The 23,911-nt window shown below is 44.1% G+C and overlaps 2 protein-coding genes and 1 long non-coding RNA gene across 9 annotated transcripts in view; 1 reads left to right on the top strand and 2 right to left on the bottom strand.

Annotated features, from left to right (window-relative positions):
• Positions 1–23,911, top strand: part of LOC110990533 (uncharacterized) — a 270,020-nt gene that overhangs the window by 213,118 nt on the left and 32,991 nt on the right. The window lies entirely within an intron of this gene.
• LOC147797881 (E3 ubiquitin-protein ligase TRIM56-like) lies at positions 653–5,544 on the bottom strand. Its single transcript, XM_087142142.1, has 2 exons — positions 4,242–5,544; positions 653–1,772 (listed from the first exon to the last, which is right to left on the bottom strand). Exons 1-2 carry the CDS (start codon positions 5,536–5,538, stop codon positions 1,147–1,149), a joined length of 1,923 nt encoding a protein of 640 aa, XP_086998268.1. The 5' UTR covers positions 5,539–5,544; the 3' UTR covers positions 653–1,146.
• Positions 8,752–22,908, bottom strand: LOC147797880 (E3 ubiquitin-protein ligase TRIM45-like). The gene is made up of 3 exons (XM_087142140.1): positions 22,767–22,908; positions 20,561–21,860; positions 8,752–10,974 (listed from the first exon to the last, which is right to left on the bottom strand). Exons 1-3 carry the CDS (start codon positions 22,812–22,814, stop codon positions 10,355–10,357), a joined length of 1,968 nt encoding a protein of 655 aa, XP_086998266.1. The 5' UTR covers positions 22,815–22,908; the 3' UTR covers positions 8,752–10,354.

The following is a 23,911-nucleotide window of genomic DNA, read 5'->3' as shown; positions in this document are numbered from 1 at the left end:
CGTCATATATGGAGTGTCTTAAATGCTGTAATTCTACTCACCGCGTTGAATGAACGCTCATAAAGCGTCTATGTTTGTCAGCCTTAAAAATATTGCCAAGATTTCTCGCTCTTTACAATGAGAATTATTTTATTGATCCACTTCCTGGAACATGGCGTAGGCCTACATGTATGTGCGTGGCTACACACGTCTGTGAATTGAATCATGAGCGCCACTCACGACGTAAACAATAATGTCACAGGTTGGCGCCTTCAACTTCAGTTCGATGAGAGGTTGGCTATGAAATGATTGGCTATGGTTAGCAGTACCAAACAGGCTAATATGACATGGCTGCAGCCGTTAGGCAGTGGCTTGCATAAGCACATTTGTTATTTCACACCGCAGCCGTAAGACTAGGAAACTGGATACGGACATTGTTCAGTCCCACGTCACTGCACCATTACCCCGGTACTGTATTGATTGTCATATGTTTCAGATAAATTTACAAAAATAAAGCAGTGTAAAAAGGGCGCCCATGGAGGTTCCACAAAGCTCTATCATTTTTCCAAAATACCAAATGAGCCTTTTCGTCAGCGTGAGCGACTGCCTGGGGAGAAACACAACAACACCACAGACAGTAGTTCAGATAAACAAAGACGGCCCACGGGAACAGTCGTTTGGAACCATTTTATTCTTGAAGACAAATCTTACTTAAATCAAGGAGAGGTCTTGTACAATAAATGAACCGATTAAATGACGTCTGGAACAACAAACAACATAAGACTTATGGAGAAAACGTCCTTTGTGTTTTTACTTCAATGCTAATTCATATTACAGGTCAATAATCACTCTCAAAAAAAGGTTTTCGCTCTCTGAAATTCACATGTTACTCGAAGGTTCATTCTACATTTAAGAATATATAATGTTTTGTTACTAAAGAGCAGGATTATTCTTTCATGAAATTTGTTTCTTTTTCCAAATGCCCTGACTCGTCTTGCACACATCCCAGTCACCTTGCCCATCAGCCTGTGCAGTGTAATTGGCGGTTTTATACTCGCCAACATTCCTTCGTCAATCAGTACTTTATCTTACAGCGTTCAAAACTGGAGTTACTGCTACAACCTCAGCAAATCAACCCATCTGTAAAGAAAGAAGCGCCATCTTAGCTCAACATTGTAAGATACGAACATGTCCTGAGTAAAAGTCTGCAACTGCCAGTTGCCCAACTGCTGTGAATGTAATTCCCCTGGGCCGGTGCAGCCCCTCTGCGATGCAGTGGAGAAAGCCACCTTGAGGGTCATAGTGGTGGATATGACCGGTGTCCTCATCATCATTATGCATTGCAACATAGACGCCTGTGCTATCTGCGCATACACCAGTACAGTATTCAACTACCTCACCATCGATGGTAGGTTTGATGGTGAACAGTGTATCACCATTCCCATCAACAACACCGACTAACTGTTCACAGTCACTGATTACAACTCGATGATTGCTGTCAACAGCCAAAAAATAAGGTTTAATCTTGACTGGGATGGTGCTTCTGAGTTTGCCATCAGTGGGGCTGTGTTCGGTCAGCACCATTCTCCGGATGTCACCTACCACAATGGTCCCATCCGTCTTGACTGCTACACTCCGGAGGTTCACTGCGGTCTTACCGACCTCACTCGGTGGCACTGTGGGGAACTGGAAAGCCAGCGTGTTGCCCTTGTCAAAGACTTTCACGTGGGATGCGTTCTGCTCAACAACCACCAACCGATTGTCAGTGCGTGTAGGTGCAACGCCATGTGGCCCTGTTTGGAGTTGAAAGACAGAAAGAAAAGCATGAACCAACCAACTACGTTCATGAAGAGTTATAAAGCCAGAGACCTAGGATCAACCATTGTCCCTTCCTCGACCAATAGATCCCGGGAACCTGGAATTATTTATTATGAATCAATCAACATAAAGTTCCTGGAAGAAGTTCAAAGAAGCGGCTCACGTGTAGCTACGTCCATGCATAGCAAGTGAACAAGGATTCATGTAGAATGTATATTGAAGCCTCCCCCTCTCTGTCTAGCGAGTCCGTGGAATTTGGAATTTTTCCTTCCCTCACGACAATAAGCCCAGCCGGAGTCACTTCTCAACCTTCGTTGTTGCCAGGCTTGCTTTAAATATTCGTAATATTTACACACTAGAACACTCGGTCTTGTGGCAACGAACTTTAGGAAATGAAAGTAAATTTTCCATCAAAATAAGGAGCAAGAGGGCGCTCTCCTCGATACCGCCCACTACCTGTGCTGCGTAGTATTTAAACTTGGACGAATGAACGCTGGCAAATAGATACTTCACAAAAACAGAAATGCACATTGAGCCTTTAAGGGAGGAAATGTTGATCATGAACCATTGTGTAGATGCAACGTGTCCAACATTTGTTGCAGTGAATTCGAAGCGCATATTTGTTTTGTTTTCATGTGAAATATATTTGCCTGAATGTTAAAAAAAAATTTTTGATCTGGAATTGAGGTTCACTGGATTTGTTTTTAAGAATCCAGGTATTGTACAATTAAGCTGCCGTCTAGTCTTTTTGGAGAGAAGAAAATTCTCTAAATAAACTTTACCGCAATATCTGGAAAAATGAACATGTCAATCAATAGACTCATCTGTCTAGGTACCATGTGACTCTGCCAAAAGACTTTAGATATGTTACGTGGCTTGACACCAGTGGCGTATCCAGCGGCAGCAACTTGCCCCCAACCGACGGGTTGTTTAGCCTGTTTGTTTTAGATTACGTCATAGGTGAGTAGGAAGAAAGTAATCGGTGTATTTACAGGTATTTATCAAACATGAAGAAACCCTTAGAAAATAACACCACAAAATTGAAGCAAGGGAGTTGGGACTGTGAGTAGGCCTAAGGCTTTCGACATTTTGTCTCCCTACCATCATGTTGAATAAGCACTTTGCTTTTGAATTTGCCCCTAACACACTGTCACAAGTCAGTGATATTTTACGCCAAGTGTTTGACTACTTTAAAGACACAAACTGTATGTTGCCAAGTTGGCCAAATTTCCTTATATGCCCTTTTATGCAAAGTAAGGTGGGGTCCTGTATGGTTCACACCTGCATGGGTACACACCAGGCATGGGGACATGAATAGCGTTTTACAGTGCAAGCTCACTGAGGCGTTGTCCAGCAGCGATAGCCTTAAATACTGGGGTGTGGTTCTGTGTGACACACACTGACAGGCCTGTGGTGCGATAGCACAAGTTTGAGCGATAGCTCTGAAGCCAGAATTTTATGAAGCCTTCCACCTTGTTGATGTGGATTGAAAATCCAGTCTTGGCGGTAGCCATAAGTTGGGAGAGCGATTTGCTGCCCCAAATTTTCAGGAGAAAAGTTTAAAGAGGAAGGGCAGGCTGTGACAATTTTCAGTGTGCTGTAAGACCTCAGGAGCCAGTATATACTGTGAGTGTTCTTTTTAATTATTTTCTAATATTTAACCATTATGTTTTGTCTGCTATATGTAAGTGCTATTATGTTATATATCTGTGATAATGGGGAGTTCAAAAGCCAAGTTTAATGACCATTTTATTAATGAAGTTTCTCCTTTCGGGTATGGAAAATTAGTAATATGGTCAAATACATGGGTATGATTATTCAATATTTCAGGGCTCCTTATTACAGAGTCGGAGCTCCCGTAAGTGGACCTCATAGAGTACCGAGACACAATCAAGCCAGGTCCTGCATTGGCTGGATAGGAACAGCAAGTCGGCCGGGGGGGGCACGGCTACCTACCTGCCTGTTGGTCTGCTTAGTCCAGCCCCGACTCACCTGCATCATCCTCGCTGAGGATCGGCTGAGAGTCATGTAACAGCGGCGCATCGGACAATTGACCAACTCTCCCTTTGAACTGTCCGAATTTGGGCTAGTGGTAATTATTAACCAGCCCACCAGCCTTCTAGTTTCTATGAAACCCATTTTTTTAAAACTGTTGATCTTCTGTATTTTGCTCCCCCTTCATTCAATTCTTTTTGTGGTTTGTATATTTGTAAATAAATTAGTTTCCATTGAATTTGGAAGTTAAATTATCTGCTTGAGTGTACTGCATAATTTACCGTGCACACATTGCGTGTCAGAGGGTAGGGGGACCCAGGCTTGTGACATACACACAGTAGGCAGGATACACTATTGTTTGACATCATAATTCCAAAATAAATCATGAATTTATTTACGATAAACAAAGCACCAGTGTATCGCTGTGAGCAGTTTCTATCCAAACTTACATCCTTCCATCGGGATTGTGCTTTTCTGGTTACCATCGATGCTGCAGATCACAACTCGATTGTTGTAGTAGTCAGCCACTGCAACCTCATCAGGCTGACGAGCAGCAATGGCCCAAGCCCCATCAAACTCTTCTGGACCGCTTCCCTTGCGACCAAACACACATCGCTGCTCCCACTTTCCTTCCGTCACCACCTTGCCCAGACTGATGTCACCTACCCCCTCACTCGGCTTGAACTTCAGAAATCCAAGCCTCTTGTCAACTCTGGGAATAGTTTGACCTGCCAACAATTTCAAGTCTTTGTTGATTGTTGCGTAGAGTGAGAGGAACTCACTATCCGCTGCCGTCCTTGTCACCTCTCTTGCTGTCTCCAATGAATGCTGTATTCTCTCCGATGCCAAACTCGTTGTTTTCTTATGTTCTGCCAGTTTTTGAAGACGATCGCTTTGGATGTTTTTGATGTCATCAATGATGCGATTTTCTTGAGCTGTGACCTCTGCTCTTATCTTAGCTGCCCTGTCCTGCACTTCTGTCGTGACTGCCTTCACTTGAATATCCAAGTCATACTTCATTCTTGAAACTGTCTCCTTAGATTTCTGGAGTTGGTTCAATACTTTTTCAAGGGGAGAATACAAATCAGCTAATATCTGTCTGTATGTCGACACGGCCTCTTTTATTTCAAGATAGGCATGTTCTGGTATGCGATGTTTGATGACGGTACAATCTCGACAAATTAACATTTCACACGTTGTGCAGAAGAATCGTGTAACTTCCCCCTCGTGGGTCGGACATTTTGGACAGTATTGTTCAGGCAGCTTTTTCACTTTAGTCTTCCCTTGACGGATTTCCTCTAAAGGAGGTATTGTGTGGCTTGATGTGGCAGCGGTCCGTAGCTGTGTACTTCGACAGCGTGAGCAGATATTCTGTTCACAGTCCAGACAGCGATGCGTTGCCTCATTGCCATCATCACATGTCTCACAGAGCAGCTTCGTCTCACCCGAACACACCAACTTTTCCTGTAGTTCAATCTCCTCAACCAGACCGATCAGATAAAAGTTGGTTTTCAGGCCTCTAGCCCCCGCTTGTGGAAGTTGTGTCTCTTGTCGACACACGGGGCAAGGAATCTCTGTACAGCCCTGGTGCTTCGTGCTGCAGTATGTCAGCAGACATTGCTCACAGAAACTATGCAGACAGTCCAGTATCTTGGGTCGTTGGAATCTCTCTCTACAAATGGGGCATTCAAGATGATGTCTGCTGATCGTCTCTAGAGCTGAACTCACTGCTGATCCTGTTGCCATTTTCTGGTTCAAAGAAAACCATTGAAAGGTCTTGAATTAAATGAAAATCAACATTATTCACCATCGATAAATGAGAACGGGCAGATTAGGTCTCTCCTAATGTGTATGAAAACCATGGGAAAAATACGCTCAAACATACTTTGCACAACTTTCCTTTTTTACATCAATTACTGTCAGGGTAAATCCCTGTAGGTCAATTAAACAGAGCCCCGGCAGATTTTCCTCTAGTAATATGCCTTCGGCAAGCAGGGTGCTCACTAAAGCTCTGGTTAAATTTAAATTCATCATGGCCATGAAGTGGGGGGAGGGGTTTTCTGCGTCCTTGGCAAATAAAAGAAGCTGTGAGGGCAACACGCGTCATATGCAGCAAGGTATAAGACGGAGAGAAACCCCCCTGCTTTGTGGTTGGTCATTGTCTCGCTGGAATCTGGGGAATTCCTTTCAGACATCTTGGGGGGTGTGTGTTAAGTAACAATAGTTTGTAATGTGTATAGGGATTGGACATGTTGGGGGGTACCCCTCGGTCTCATTTCTTGCTGGGTATAACACCCGTTCATCAAAATGATTAACCATTTTTGTGCATTGCCTTATACACAAATTGAGCTTCACATGTATTTTTTAAAAACGTTTTCATACATAAATGACCTATTTATAATAAACACTTGTGTTGTGCAACGCCTAACGGCGCTGAGATAATTTGACAGCTCATCTCCATTTGCCAGAAGATGTGCAGTGCTCATCAGACACCCATTTCCCCCAACCTCTACAGTCTAACGCTCATAATTGTATAAACTTTAAACTCCAGTTTAGTCGAGTATGTCCATACGGTAATCATTAATTGATGAAGCACTGAATTGATTGGTGTATTGGCCCTGACATAACTTCTTCCACACAGCTGAAAATCGAATGAGGCTGTGTTGAGTTGAGGTGTCTCTCTCAACCCATCGGCCATCGCGTCAATAAGATACAAACGACTTTGCTTAAAACAGAGCTACTCCCCCCTCCTTTTGGGGTGATTGCTGACACACCCTCCTCTTCCCCTACTATCATAACTATTCTATAGTCATATCCTGCCCTTTACATTTCGTGATGGAAAATGCATAACATCACCACAATACAACATGTCCACCAGTCCACTGTCCCTCTTCTCCTTTGCCAAGCATCGACCACTGCACTTTGATTCGTCATATATGGAGTGTCTTAAATGCTGTAATTCTACTCACCGCGTTGAATGAACGTTCATAAAGCGTCTATGTTTGTCAGCCTTAAAAATATTGCCAAGATTTCTTGCTCTTTACAATGAGAATTATTTTAGCGATCCACTTCCTGGAACATGGCGTTCAGAGTAGGTCTACATGTATGTGCGTGGCTACACACGTCTGTGAACTGACTCATGAGCGCCACTCACGACGTAAACAATAATGTCACAGGTTGGTGACCTTCAACTTCAGTTCGATGAGAGGTTGGCTATGAAATGATTGGCTATGGCTAGGAGTACCAAACAGGCTAATATGGAATGGCTGCAGCCGTTAGGCAGTGGCTTGCATAAGCACATTTGTTATTTCACACCGCAGCCGTAAGACTAGGAAACCGGGTACGGACATTGTTCAGTCCCACGTCACTGCACCATTACCCCGGTACTGTATTGATTGTCATATGTTTCAGATAAATTTACAAAAATAAAGCAGTGTAAAAAGGGCGCCCATAGAGGTTCCACAAAGCTCTATAATTTTTCCAAAATACCAAATGAGCCTTTTCGTCAACGTGGGCGACTGCCTGGGGAGAAACACAACAACACCACAGACAGTAATTCAGATAAACAAAGACGGCCCACGGGAACAGTCGTTTGGAACCATTTTATTCTTGAAGACAAATCTCACCTGTATCAAGGAGAGGTCTTGTACAATAAATGAATCGATCAAATGAATGTGTACGTGATGACGTCGGGAACAACAAACAACATAAGACTGATGGAGAAAACGTCCTTTGTGTTTTTACTTCAACGCTAATTCATATTGCAGGTCAGTAATCACTCTCAAAAAAGGTTTCCGCTCTCTGAAATTCACATTTTACTCGAAGGTTCATTCTACGTTTAAAAATGTATAATGTTTTGTTACTAAAGAGCAGTATTATTCTTTCATGAAATTTGTTTCACTCAACATTCAGAAGTCAGCTTTACTTTTAATTAAACTGAATCAGTTGATTTGTGAAGACGTTTGGTGAGATTGTTCCGTTACTGCAAAGAAAAACTCGCACCCGTACGAGAGTTTTGACAGGTTCAACTCGATATGTTTTTGGAAAATGGCGCCGACAGGGTGTGGTGTAAAGATACACGATCAATGTATGGAAAATAGTACAACATAGACCGACGCTGGTTTTTACGATACGTTTCTAGGCCTGAAGCTTCAGTGACACAAACTTCAACTTCCGGCTTTGTCAATTCAGTCTCCCTTTTAGCTCCAATTCAACTATTTGTACACGTAGAGAAACAATTTGTTTCTAGGGACTGACAGTTCGTACAGTCGGATCGTAACAACGTATATTAATGCAGTGTGATCGGCCACACTGCACCTATTGGTTGGAATGGTAATCTTGAGTTGGGACAACAACCGTACTTGGGTGTGACCAGATTATTCATTCTTTGTCGATCTCGTAAAAATGACCCGCAAGTCGCTGAATTTCGCTCTGTACGGTCCAGAAAAGTTCCCTCAGACCTAACGGTCCGGATCTGTGCGCTTGAATGCTCTGGAAAACCAGCATTCTGCGCAAAAGGCCAAGCTCTTTCCTGAGGTCAGTTTGTTTGTATTCCCGTAACAGATCGGCTACCAAAAACAAAACTAAAGGCGTATTAATATTTACACATGCTTGATGTTCGAGATACTCTCTCTACGGATTTCAATTTAGTTGCCAAGTACTAATGTGATAGGGAACAAAACGGATATCTAGAATTATAGGATCAACATGGTTGAAATGGGACGGGACAGGAAAGCCATTCTCAACGTGAATGCAACAAGCACCGGACGTGGTATGTAGACGTAGAGAGACACACAAGATGTTGCTTGTAATACTCAACTTTGATGTATTGACCCATCTAACTACCCGGGGTACTGTCATACATACATGTAGGCATCCTCAGAAACTACAGCCTAGAAGGAAGAAATTCCATATCTTGAAGAAACAAAGTATTAAATGAAAGCAGTCGATATGCAAAGCTCTTCTATCAAACACAGACTACGTACATTTTATTCATACTGCAACAGCAATGTCCCTACATTTCAGACTTTATCACAAAAATTATGAAATACCCAAAAGGGTTTTCCTTTAGACTGTCCGATTTCGTTGCTGACAACCAGATCATATGTCACGCGCTGACAAACAACCAGGAGTAATTAAATAACCTCAATTATGGCACCCTTTAACAGCTCTCTCACAAACTTCCTGGAGAGCTGTCGTATTACGGGTCTGGTTCTTGATACGCCCCAAGACTTCTTGATTACTGATAACGTACGGCTTACTTCATATCACTACATAGTACAAGGGGCAACTATACAGCCATACGGATAATCCAGTAAATCTGTCCACTGTCAAAACGAGTCTTGGGACTTAGCTTTTTTATTTGGTAGAGGTTTAGATGCGTGTTCAACCATTCCTTGTGCAGGAAGCATTCAAGGAGGTCAGCCGAAAAGTAACAACGTTACCCACAGACATGCAAATAACCGTTACAATGTAAATTACCTACGTCATGATAAATATTCACATTTAAAAAAACGAAAAGGTCATGTAGCCTTTAAATAATACTCAGGCATAGTCTTGGAAAACGTTTATATTCTGTAAGTGGAATATTGTTGCTGTCAGTGATTAAAACTATGTAAATAAAATCCACAACAATTAAGCACTTTGCCAATAAAGCTTTTTAACCTAAATTTCATCTTGCTTTTGCCTCTGTCACAGAGAAAAACAAATACTTTCCCCAACAAAACTTTCATTTGAGTTCAAAAGAAAACGAAATGAATTTTATTTTGAAAGGAGTTGCAAAGGGGACTGAATTAATATAACTCTCCTCCAAATGGTGACATTGGGCCTGTTTTAACGAGGTATTAATTCGTAATATACATTCAACCACAAATAAGAATAAGGCGGTTCAACACAAAGGGACAGTTTAGTTATGAGGGGAATATTCCTCCTAACGTGAGTTCCACATCGACTTTTACAAATGTACTTCACTATTTAAATGATGAGATCTTCGCTATTCCACTACTTAAACAAAGTAAGCTTTGAGAACATTACAATTTTATGTAAATCTCAATGAGAACAATTTGACTTCATATATTATTTTTCAGTTTTTATACTCTCCTCAATTTGATAATCCCCTGCAAGATGTTTGCATTAAAATGAGTCTGATTCTTTTGATGAGACAAGCTAACAACTTCCCATATCTCCTGTGAGCGCTTGCGGTAGGCACAACTCACCAATATTGGGATACATTTACTACTGTTAAATGGATCTATGAAAATAATTCATATGTCGAGAGAAAATATAGTTAACAATGCAAAACTAACAAAGGAAATTTGTTTAAATGATAAGCACTTTATGTAGCTCCCATACTTTTAAATCCCGTCTCAAAGAAATTTTGATGTAGTTTGCTTTCCATTTCTGCTATGCAGTAAGCCTACGCAAACCTTTGTGGATCTAATTTTCTATAAAAAAAGAAGTGATGAAATTAAATGCAATGTTGTTCACACGGCAACATTTCCGACTAATGCTACTGCTGTTTCCTCCTGAAGAAAGCGGAAGGAAATCGACTTTTTGTGTTACATTAAACAAAGTCATAAATCTTCACTGAGTAGTAGTCTCCAACTGCCAGTTGCCCATCTGCTGTGAATGTGATTCCCATGGGCCAGTGCAGACCCTCTGCGATGCAGTGGAGAAAGCCACCTTGAGGGTCATAGTGGTGGATATGACCAGTGTCACTGTCATTATGCATTGCAACATAGACGCCTGTGCTATCTGCGCATACACCAGTACAGCGTCTAACTACCTCACCATTGATGATAGGTTTGATGGTGAACAGTGTATCACCATTCCCATCAACAACACCGACTAACTGTTCACAGTCACTGATTACAACTCGATCATTGCTGTCAACAGCGACATAACGAGGTTCAATCTTGACTGGGATGGTGCTTCTGAGTTCGCCATCAGTGGGGCTGTGTTCGGTCAGCACCATCCTCTTGACATCACCTACCACAATGGTCCCATCCGTCTTGACTGCTACACTCTGGAGGTCCACTGCGGTCTTACCGACCTCACTCGGTGGCACTGTGGGGAACTGGAAAGCCAGCGTATTGTCCTTGTCAAAGACTTTCACGTGGGATGCGTTCTCCTCAATAACCGCTAAGCGATTGCCGGTGCGTGTAGCTGCAATGCCAAGTGGCCCTGTTTGGAGTTGAAAGACAAAAAGAAAAGCATCAACCAACCAACTACGTTCATGAAGAGTTATAAAGCCAGAGACCTAGGATCAACACTTGTCCTTTCCTCGACAAATAAATCCCAGGAACCTGGAATTATTTATTACGAAGCAATCAATATGAATGTAGTATGTTGAGGGGCTCCGCGTAGAGCCGGGGTATCAATTGTCTCTTGACAGACGAACAGATGCCCTGAGACACGGCTGTCTGATTTTGATGATTCTGGCATTTATTCCAGCTCTCCCAAAATTTGAGTAGACTTCCAGTCAGTCACAGCAGGTACAGGTAAATAAATGATGTGAAAGTGATGAGTATCCCCCCTGATTCAAGAATTATCCCCTGGCAAACATATAGTGGTGAGTCTTCCCTCGTGACACTCAGGGCGCCATGTCGTTTTCCAGTGTCAGCAACATGTAACAACAACCCAACTCCCCAAAACGACAACTTTTTACGTACGTTCCAACGGAAGACCCCAATTCTATTGTTCTCCCTGACCCGAGGTCACACACCGTCTTCCCAGATACAAGGTCTATTTTTAGTACATACATACGGATACCAGGTACTCAATTTAGAACAACGGAGCGCCCTCTCGTGATATAAATACCATTATACCAACGAGTTCAATAGTCAAATGTGTACGTGCTTAATACTGAAACTTATTTGTTGCTGAAACCCTTCCGCTACATCCTCCCCTACTTTAACGATCTGCGCCTGAAGATCGCAGGGATTACTAATCAATACAAACTATGATTTTTTTAACAATTTCAGTTAAATAAACAGCAGAACAGACCATGTAACACAATGTGTCCATTTGTACAATGATAACTCTTGCTACTCTTAGCAAAGCAGAATACTGACATACATCAAGTTAGAAAGTAGACCCAGAGGGGTTTTTTTGGTCAATTTACAAAACTCGAAATTCAAAAAACTTAACAAGCCGGCTGAGTGTCTTCTCGTAATGCATCATACCCAACTGGTTTAAGTGTACCCCGTCAAGGATAAAACTAGGATTTCTCAGGGACCTGTGTCGCCACAGCCACCATCTATCCTCTGTGAATGTTGAACACTCTAGCAACTCATTGAAACATTGTACTCTTTCATTGAACTCTTCTAATGAAACTTGGTAACTTCTCATGCCACTTGTTCGTGGTAAAACGGGTAAGAATACAACAACCTCTGGCGTAATACCCCAACTTGAAAACTCTTTAACTAATTTACACATAGAGACATGTACCGCCTCCGGACTATTCTCCCTAGAACACAGATCATTGGTTCCCAGATCAAGAATAAGCACCTTAGGTGAAGCCTCCCTAAGTTGATTCAAATATCGCTGAGGGTCTCTTAGCACACGGCCAATTGTGAGACCACCCTCCCCAAGACACTTTATCGAATAAGTACCTCTCGACAACTCAATATCAAAATATCCACGCTGGTGGCGAAGGCGTTTAACAAAACTATGTCCAAACAATACAAACATGTGAACTACTTCCATTGGTAGTGGGACTCACCAACACACATTGCCCGCTTGATTACACCCAATGATTAACCACAAACCTGACTACGGTGGCTGTAGACACTGCGCTGCTATCCAGTTGGGGCGCCCGCAAGGAAGCTGGATACCCCAGTCCTTCCCAACAGTCGGCCTTTAAACCAACCTTCAGCCATACACAGGGAACTACCAACCAACCCTTGGTATTAAATACTCAGCGCACCGCTGACCTTGGCAAATGAAATGGGTTCTTATGCTTCCCACGGGTACTCCGCTTGGATCTCCAAAGAGGCTTTACATCCCTACTAGACCCCGTGGCTGGCTCCCCTACTTTCTGTTGGTCAACCAGCTTCGCACCCGAACTCAGAGTCTGCTCTGCAGCATTACCACTGGTTTCAATAAAACCCCAATCAGAGTCATCTGACTCAGTTTCACTACTACTGCTTGACTCCCCAAATTCTGGCGGACAAACCCGTAACAACCTTCTGTGAACACTCTTTTGTTCCCCTCCCAGTAATGGTCGGATGTGATACACATCACCATGGTCATTAACTCCAACAACTACATAGGGTGTGCTCTCATATGCATTTGCCAATTTGTGTCGCCCCCGAAATGCACATTTCTTCAACAACACTTGTGTACCAGTTCCAATAGGTTTTGTAGTAGCTTTCACATCGTAAGCAGCCTTGTTACGGTTACAAACCTTAGCTACTCTATCACTGACTAGTTCGTTAGCTCTATCAATTAACTGTGACTGCTCTTTTACAAAGTCTTGGCCCCAATCACTGTCAGTTTTCCCAAGAAGCTGATCTAAAGGAATAGTTGGTTCTCTCCCAAACATGAGAGTATACGGTGCCTCCCCAGTCACACAATGTGGCGTGGCATTATATACAAACACTAAATGAGCCAAGAACTCAGGCCACTTGCGTCTATCCCGCTCACTAAGGGACTTGATTAATCCGAACAATGTTCTATTGAACCGTTCTGCCTGTGAATTTCCTTCAGGGTGATAGGGTGTTGTTCTAGATTTAGTTATCCCATACAAAGCACAAAGTTCCCGGATTACTTCCCCTTCGAAATTCCTTCCCTGATCGCTATGTATTCTACTAGGGATCCCGAAACGAGTGAACCAATGCTGTATAAGAGCTTTGGCTACCGTAACAGCAAGTTGATCTTTGCAAGGTACCGCCTGCACAAATCTGGTATAAACATCTGTAATGACAAGAACATCTTCATAACCACCCTTTCCCTTGTCAAGCTTCACAAAGTCAATCGCCACAACCTCGAGCGGTCTAAACGCAAGTAGGTGACGCATAGGCGTCCTGGGTTTAGGTTCCATGGCCTTCGCGGTTATACACTGCCTACACTGACTAATATAACGGCGTACCATGGTAGCCATGTTGGGCCAATAGACTCGCCTCCTTAAGAGTGAGCAAGTCCTGGTAACACCCTGATGTCCCCATCCATCATGACAACCCTGCATCACCCGAGGGATGAGACATTCCGGCAGTAAAATCTGAAACAACTCTCCATGCAATGGATCGTTGACCTGACGGCAGAGAACCCCGTCACGTTCAACAAAACGCGGCCACTGCCACACCCACGCTTTCAACTCGGGTGACTCAGAACCCAAATCCGCCACTGGCTCCCCTGGACGCCAACCTGCCTCCCAACGCCTCCAAACAATTCCTAACTCCGGATCGTCCTTTTGCAAGGCCGACAACTGGTCTGAAGTCCATGATGGAAACACACTCGGCGGGTTTCCGCTTGGAGAGTGATCCTGCACATTTGACTCACGAACGGCAGCCCGTGAGACATCTACCCGAAGTGGAACTGAAGTGGAGTGTACCATTGACTGGAACACCTGTTCAACCTCACTGGCTGAACAATAACAATGGCCAGGATACCGGCTAAGAGCATCTGCACACTTATTACTAACCCCTGACCTGAACTGAACGCCAAAGTTAAATGCAGCAAGTTGAGCAACCCATCTCATCTCACACGCCCCTAACTTTGCAGTTTTTAGATGTGCAAGAGGGTTATGATCTGTCAACACTGTAAATCTCGCCCCCACAAGGTAATCACGAAATTTATCGACAATCGCCCACTTTAACGCTAACAACTCTAGTTTAAACGAACTATAGTCGGGATAATTACGCTCAGCACCCCTAAGCCCCCTGCTAGCGTAAGCAACTGGATGTCGCCTCCCTTGCTCATCTTCTTGGGCGAGGCATGCCCCTAAGCCTTTCAATGAGGCATCGACCTCCAGCACAAACGGCTTAGTGAAATCTGGGTACTTAAGCACCGGAGCCTCCGTGAGCACCTGTTTCAACCTACAGAATGCCTCATCGGCCTCCGCTGTCCACTCAAACTTCTTTTGATTCACAACTGGCTTTCCCTTGACCAATGAGGGCAATAACTCATGGAGAGGTGCTGCAATCTTAGAAAACCCGGCAATAAACCTCCTATAATATCCTGCCAATCCTAAGAACGACCTCAGCTCCCCAGATCTTGTGGGAACCGGCCAGTCTTTGACCCTTTGGACCTTGTCGGCATCGACAGAAATGCCTTCAGAACTCACAACATGTCCTAAGTAAGTTACTTGTGACTGGAAGAAATGACACTTCCCCCCTTTTACCTTCAATCCAAAGTCAGCAATTCTGGTGAACACTTTACCTAGCCTACTAATGTGTTCCTCTACATCGCCAGAAAATACAAGGATATCGTCCAGATATATAAGAAGCTCGGTGAGGTTCATATCACCTAAACACATTTCCATTGTGCGTTGAAAAGTGCCCGGTGCATTTACAAGCCCGAAAGGCATCCGGGTGTACTCGAATAACCCAAAAGGAACACGAAAAGCAGTCTTTGGAATGGACTCCGTATCCATTACAACCTGATGATACCCGTGCGCAAGATCGAGAGATGAAAAGTAGCGCGCACCACGCAGAGCCTCCAACGATTCATCGATACGCGGCAGCGGGAACGCGTCGCGTATCGTCTTCGCGTTTAGCCTCCGATAATCAACACATATGCGAACAGCACCATCCCGTTTCTTAACGAGAACAATGGGACTCGCATATGGACTGCCACTCCTCTGGATGATACCCTGCTCCAAAAACCTCTGAAGCAACTCCTTAACCTCTCCAATATACTGTGGAGGTATCCTACGATACGGTTGACTCACTGGCACCTCATCAACAGTGTGTATCTTGTGTGGAACTTTGTCACATGTACCCAAGTCAAGTGAATCCTTAGAAAATACAGCATCGTGTTTCTGAATCAAATGTACAACACGATCTAGCTCTTCACTACTCAAATCACATGAACCTAAGTCCACTCCTGGTGGTAACTGATAATAACTTCCATCCTTATATACATGTATCTCAGACTTCTGTGGTTCATCGCTCCCCAATACTGAATCTGACTCTGGAGGACTCTGCTCCTCCGGACCCGTGTCGTAATAACTATCACCTGACAGGGTCATTATCCTATTGACAGAAACGTTCACTTGACTACCCTCCAAATCACAATCAACCTGAACGGCTGGGGACACCTCACTGAGGAATGCCACCTGAGAATGTGGGGGAATAGCTAACATTTGTGCACCCATATTAGCTACAAGAACATTAACCTTGTTCCCACGCACAACTTCACATGCATCATAGACCCTTAAGCCACTGCTTAACCCTGGATCCAACTGAGCTGATGCTGTTCCCCCTCCCGAAATTCTATCCCGAATTCCCTCTAGCACCACAGTCTTCCCTTCCCACACATTTGAAGGTACACGCACATTACACTTTACGGAACGCACTTCCCTTGGGGGAATAAATGTCGTGCAACGCCCCGTACGGACAACTACAGGCTTCTTTTGCTCTACCGAAACCCTACCCGGCTCCCTTTTAGTCAGATTATACCACTGTAATGTCACATTCCATGCTTCTGCATCTCGGTGTGAGGGATCTACCACCATGTTTCTTAACTGGTGCAAAACATTGCAACCCAAAAGAACGGGGCCACGCCCACTCCCCAAACCAACCTCGGGGCTCTCTTTTACTACAAGGAAATGTGCCTCAACCGTCTGGTTGAAAACCCTCAGGGGAATCTGGACATATCCTTCAACTGGTACCTCACAAGGTCCTACGCCAAACACGCGTAAATAGGTACCCACGGGCTCCACTCCGGTCACATGTGCGGCCAATTTACTCCTATAAAATGCTGCACTTATAAGGGAGGTTTCCGCCCCAGTGTCAAGAACAACGCTAACTGGGACACCTGCCAATTCTACCTGCGCCCTTGGACTGGTGCGTACCAGTTTATCAAGGACTTCATCTACTGACCTAACATTGGAACCCATTCCCTTATCAGTCTGAAGTTTGGGCGGGGCCTCTTTCTCAAATCCCTCAACCACTTGGCCCACAGTGGTGAGGGGAGTCAGTTTAACTCTCCCCTACTTTGTGGCTGCACACCCCCTGACTGAACAGTAACCGGGTTTGTAGCCTTAGGGCTTGGCGTGCCACTATTACTAGTGCTTGCACTCCTGTCTCGGTTCGGACAACTACTCTTAAAATGGCCTGGTTGCTTGCACGAGAAACAAACAAGTTGTTTCCTCCCAAAAGGTTTCACAACTTCACCCTTGTCTACAACCTTAGACTCCTGACTACGAAGCAAATGCTTCATAAGATCAAGTACTTGATCCTGTTGCTTCTGCAACTGGGCCTGCTGTTCCTGCAGGCACTTGATAATCTGATGCTGCTGTTGCAACATCTGTTGCAACTCTGTACTATGCTTGGGATCGTTGCTCCCCATTGCACTATTAACAAACACATCAGATCTCTGATCATGTGTTTCCTCATCGCAATCTGCGACGACTTGCCTTGTCTGAGCACGCTTTGCCTTTGGAGCTCTCTCAAGGTCACGAAAAATCTCCAGCGCAGCATCACGCAATTCAGGAAATGTTTGTTGAGACTTGGACAACTCTAATCTCCTTAACTCAAGTCTGACACCCTGACTCTTAGCCCCCGCCACAAACTGTCCTATTAGAACTTTGTCGCGGAGACCTTGCAGCGAAACCTTCTCACTGTCAGAGGCCACTTCCAGTATCCGATCATACATTCTGATCAGAACCCTGGAAAAATCCATAAGTGTTTCATCTTCTAATTGTACACGCTCATACAATGCCTTATGCAATGACTGAACCGTTTCCCAGCCCCCAAAGTGCTTATGAAGAAGTTTTTTGAGAGACTCAAAATTTAACCCTGCCTCTCCATGGCATTTGATCTCATCCCGCGCCGTACTCTTCAGATGGTTCAACACAATTTGCGCTTTTTCCGAACCAGGTATCTTGCACTGTTGACAATATATTTCAACTTCCTCGAGCCATTCTTTGACTGTCGGATCCCCTGGTTTTACTGGCCTACCGGAAAAACATGACAACTTAACTGGCCTCTGTACAGTGGGTCGGCTCTGCTTCAAAGCATCCGTTAGCCCTTTAACTAACTGCTCGACCAGAGCAGACTCCGAGGTCGCCATTACACCACCATACAACAAGTACACTAACGTTACTCAGTAACTTTACAAAATTACAAAACCAAATCACAATTACAACTGCAATTAATAGGTCAACAAGTTTTACCTGCAACTGACTGGAATCCCACGTATATGTACAGCAATTGGGCAACAACCCGCTACATGAACCAAACTTCAAGCAATTTACTACTACTTAAGTCCAGTCCAGTCCACTTGGTCTTGGAGATGGACAGCTTCCTGGCGGTAGAAATCCTCGACGAACTCCGTCCTCCGTTGCCACACACCGGACCGCTCCGCGTCCTTGGCCCCGCACGCCGACAGGTACAGCACGCTCTACGCCGGTCCAGCTCACAAACCTCCGCCTGGCTCAGCACACCCGCGTCGGCCCGGCCAACGCACGCCGCCTGGCTGTTGGTTGGCAACCCCGTACACCGCCGCAGTACCTCGGCGTAGCACACTACCGCACAGCTTGAAGTCTCCCGGCCTGCAATTGGAAAATCACCCGTCAAAATCAACAGCACCAGCGTCCAACCTGCATCAACACCACCCCATCCGTGTTACCAAAAACTGTAGTATGTTGAGGGGCTCCGCGTAGAGCCGGGGTATCAATTGTCTCTTGACAGACGAACAGATGCCCTGAGACACGGCTGTCTGATTTTGATGATTCTGGCATTTATTCCAGCTCTCCCAAAATTTGAGTAGACTTCCAGTCAGTCACAGCAGGTACAGGTAAATAAATGATGTGAAAGTGATGAGTATCCCCCCTGATTCAAGAATTATCCCCTGGCAAACATATAGTGGTGAGTCTTCCCTCGTGACACTCAGGGCGCCATGTCGTTTTCCAGTGTCAGCAACATGTAACAACAACCCAACTCCCCAAAACGACAACTTTTTACGTACGTTCCAACGGAAGACCCCAATTCTATTGTTCTCCCTGACCCGAGGTCACACACCGTCATCCCAGATACAAGGTCTATTTTTAGTACATACATACGGATACCAGGTACTCAATTTAGAACAACGGAGCGCCCTCTCGTGATATAAATACCATTATACCAACGAGTTCAATAGTCAAATGTGTACGTGCTTAATACTGAAACTTATTTGTTGCTGAAACCCTTCCGCTACATGAAGTTCTTGGAAGAAGAGACAAAAAACAGCTAAACGTGTAGCTACGTCCATACACAGCAAGTGAACAAGGATTCATGTAGAATGTATATTGAAGCCTCCCCCTCCCTGTCTGGCGAGTCCGTGGAATTTGGAATTTTTCCTTCCCTCACGACAATAAGCCCAGCCGGAGTCACTTCTCAACCTTTGTTGTTGTCAGGCTTGCGTTAAAATATTCGTAATATTAATATACTAGAACACTCGGTCGTGTGGCAACAACTTTAGGAATAGAAAGTAAGTTTCCCATCAAAATAAGGAGCAAGAGGGCGTTCTCCCCGTTACCGCCCACTACCTGTGCTGCATAGTATTTAAACATGGACGAATGAACGCTGGCAAATAGATACTTCACAAAAACAGAAACGCACTTTGAGCCTTTACGGGACGAAATGTTGATCATGACCCACTGTGTAGATGAAACGTGTCCAACAATTCGAAGCACATATTATATTTCCCTGAATGCTTAAAAGGTTAAATAGAAAACATTTCATTCACTTGAAGCATTACAGAAAACAAATAATACGTAACCACTTCAAAAACCTCATATATTTGATGTTTACCCCATTAATTGTGACCCAAAAATGAATAATTTTTTTTTGCATTTCCCCGCCCACAAAAAATCCTCTTTGGGCTGTTTGCGCTCCCTTTAAAAATGTTTGATCCGGAATTGAGGTTCACTGGATTTGTTTTTAAGAAACCATGCATTGCGCAACTAAACTGCCCTGTAGTCTTTCTGGAGAGTTGAACATTCTTTGAATGACATATCCTGCAATACCTGGAGAAATAAACATGCCAATCATTTTTTTTCTCTTAGAGCCTCCTCCGTCTGGGTACCATGTGACTATGCAAAAGCCTTTAGACTTGTTATGTGGCTTGACACCAGTGGCGTATCCAGCGACGGCAACTTGCCCCCAACCGACGGGTTGTTTAGCCTGTTTGTTTTAGATTACGTCATAGGTGAGTAGGAAAGAAAGTAATCAGTACATTTGCAAGTACTAACTTACTCTTCAGCAACCGTGGTTCCTATTGTCCCCTATTTTTATAGGTGCACGATTTGAATAGGTATACAAACTCAAGGGTACCCACACACCAAAGGCTTGACACGTCGCTGTTTGACACCGAGCAATGGGAGACTTTGAGACGCACAGTGGCGGCAGACACAACTGTCCTTTTTGGTTGATCTGGGCATGCGCGTGCAGTTCTAGGAATTCGTGTTAGTTCTGAGCACGCGCACAACCGAGGAGAAGGACCGGTTTGTCTACCGCCACCATACGTCTCAAAGTCTCCCATTCCGAAATAAATGATAATATTTTTACAAAAAAAAAACAAAGCACCAGTGTATCGTTTGTTAGCAGTTCATACACAAACTTACTTTCTTCCATCGGGATTGTGCTTTTCTGGTTACCATCGATGCTGCAGTTCACAACTCGTTTGTTCCAGATTTCAGCCACTGCAACCTCATCAGGCTGACGAGCAGCAATACCCCAAGCCCCATCAAACTCTCCTGGACCGCTTCCCTTGCGACCAAACACACATCGCTGCTCCCACTTTTCTTCCGTCATCACGTTGCCCAGACTGATGTCACCTACCCCCTTACTCGGCTTAAACTTCAGAAATCCAATCCTCTTGTCAACTCTGGGAATAGTTTGACCTGCCAACAATTTCAAGTCTTTGTTGATTGTTGCGTAGAGTGAGAGGAACTCACTATCCGCTGCCGTCCTTGTCACCTCTCTTGCTGTCTCCAATGAATGCTGTATTCTCTCCGATGCCAAACTCATTGTTTTCTTATATTCTGCCAGTTTTTGCAGACGATCGCTTTGGATATTTGTGATTTCATGGATGATGCGATTTTCTTGAGCAGTGACCTCTTCTCTTATCTCAGCTGCCTTGGTATGCACTACTAAAATTACGTTTTCTACTCTGATATCTAGGTCGTGTTTCATTTTTGAAACTATCTCAAGAGATTCTTGGAGTTCATTCAGGATCTTCTCGAGGGGGGAAAACAAGTCAGCTAATGACTCTTTGTATGTTGAAGTGGCCTGTTTTATATCAATGTATGCGTGTTGCGGTTTGCAGTGGCCTATTACAGTACAATCTTGACAGATTAATATCTCGCAAGTTGTGCAGAAGAATCGCGTCACTTCACCCTCGTGGGTCGTGCATGTCGGATGAGTTATTGCAGATTTGGTTTTCAATGTTATCTTCATTTCCCGAATGTCTTCCAGAGTAGATACTGTGTGACATTGTGAGACAGCAAATCGTAGATGCATTTTCCAACAAACTGAACAGATGTTCTGTTTGCAATCCTGACAGCGATGCGTTGCCTCATTTTCTTGAACGCAAATCTCACACCGCAGCTTCGTGTCACCCGAGCACGCCAACTTTTCCTGTAGTTCAATCTCCTCAACCAGACCGATCAGATATAAGTTGGTTTTCAGGCCTCTAACCCCCGCCTCCGGAAGTTGTGTCTCTTGTCGACACACGGGGCAAGGAATCTCTGTACAGCCCTGGTGCTTCGTGCTGCAGTATGTCAGCAGACATTGCTCACAGAAACTATGCAGACAGTCCAGTATCTTGGGTCGTTGGAATCTCTCACTACAAATGGGGCATTCGAGATGATGTCTGCTGATCGTCTCTAGAGCTGAACTCACTGCTGATCCTGTTGCCATTTTCTGGTTCATAGAAAACCATTGAAAGGTCTTGAATTAAATGAAAATCAACATTATTCACCATCGATAAATGAAACGAAAGTTGGTTGATACGGACTAAGTCTACTAATGTGTGTGAAAACCATCCTTGGGTAAATACATCGTTTTACGTCAATTGCTCTCTGGGTAAATTCCTGTAGATCATTTAAATAGAGCCCCGACAGGTTTTCCTGTAGCATTATGCCTTCATCAAGTAGGGTGCTAACCAAAGCTCTGGTTTAAATTCATGCAAGCCAGTGGGGGGGGGGAGATTGCCTGCGTCTTTGGGGAAATAAAAGAAGTGGTATCGGCGACACCCGTTCATCAAAAAAGATTAACTCTTGTGTATTAACTCATAGATAAATTGAGCTTTACAGGTGTCTTTCTTTACTTTTGACGTTTAAAAGTTTTGATATTGAAATGACCTATTAATAACACACAGTGGTGTTGTGCGCCTAACGGCGCGGCGCTTGGATAATTTGGCGGCCCATCCCCATTTACCAGAAAGTGTGCGGTGTGTGTTCAGACCCCCAATTCCCCCAACCTCTACAGTGTAACGCTCATACATTAACTTTAAGTTAGTCGTGTATTTCAATACAGTAGACCTAATCATTCCTTGATGAAGCAACGAATCGGTTGGTACATTCATAACCTGACATAATTACTCCACACAGCTAAAAATCGAATGAGGCTGAGGTGAGTTGATGTGTCTTGTTCAACCCACCGGCCATCCCGTCCATAAGGAACCAGCGAGCTTCTTTAAAAAAGGGCTAAGCTTTCCCTCCCCCATGGGGATATTGCTGACACGCCCCTCCTCTTCCCCAACTGCCATGACCATGTTAACTCACACCCTGCCCTTTGCACTTCCCGATGGAGAATGAATAACATTACCACATAACAACATGTCCACCACTGTCCTTGTTGTGCTTTGGCAAGCATCAATCACTGCACATTTGCTTCATCACAGAGAGCGCCTTACATATTGTTGTTCCCATGGCCAATCCAGAACGTTTATTGAGCCTCTACGTTCGTCAACTTACCAATCGTATCTGATGGTTGTGCCACGGTGAATTTTATTTCGGTCAAGATATCTCTCGTTGGAAAAAGAATTATTTTAGCGATCCACTTCCTTGAACATGACCTCCACGGTAGGCAGCTATGTGTCGAGCCACGTATACACGGAGTCTATGTGTTTGTGTCGTTGTATTATTGTAAGCAACAATGTCACAGGTTGGCGACCTTCAACTTCAGTGCGATGCGAGGCTGCGTCTCCAAATGCTTGACTACGGCTAGCAGTTAAACGAACCGGTTGATATGTTTTTGCTGCAGCCGCTGTGCGGTGGCTTGCAAAGGCGCACATTATTTCAAGCTGCAGCCGTAACATTCGATGGCAGGGTACGGACTTTGTTCAGTCAGCGAGTCATAACATCACCCACTCTAATTGATTGACGCATGTGAGCTTGGAAAGGAAAGTTCTATTGTGGAAACAGGATTTATAGTACAGGGCACACAGGATGCCATGTTAGACCATTCACGATACAAGAGCAGACAAACCTGCATTTTGAACGCCTGGATGAAAGTCTAGTACAATCAATTCAATACAATCTATGCAGGAAAGAAATATGTACATGTATGTCTATTGTATTAGACATGTTGGGGGTACCCGTCGGTCTCATTTCTTGCTGGGTATACGGTAAAAGCCGAAACTAGACGAACATTTTTTCACATGACTGCAGGTGGCTATAAGATAAGAAACTTAGAGCGATAAAGCTACTTTTACGAATGTTTCTAATATTATATCAAACTTTTGCTCACAACACTAATTTCGTTATGTCAAATCAATGGAACATGGAATCCATCGACTACAGGTAGGTAAAACTGTTTGCAACTTTTTACAATCTCATTTTCACGTAAGCACGGGGAATGAAAACAAAATAAACGAACATGAACACGGAGAGATCTAGGTACGATATCGCCGGACGTAAAAGGTAGTAAAATCTTTTACCACTTTCTACTGGGGTGACTTTTCCTAATAT

This window comes from Acanthaster planci, linkage group LG10 (assembly GCF_054643075.1).
Source record: "Acanthaster planci isolate LZ-2023a linkage group LG10, COTS_SCS, whole genome shotgun sequence".
Classification (NCBI taxonomy): Eukaryota; Metazoa; Echinodermata; class Asteroidea; order Valvatida; family Acanthasteridae; genus Acanthaster; species Acanthaster planci.
The sequence above is the reverse complement of the archived record's forward strand: the minus strand, read 5'-3'. Positions and strand labels throughout refer to the sequence as shown.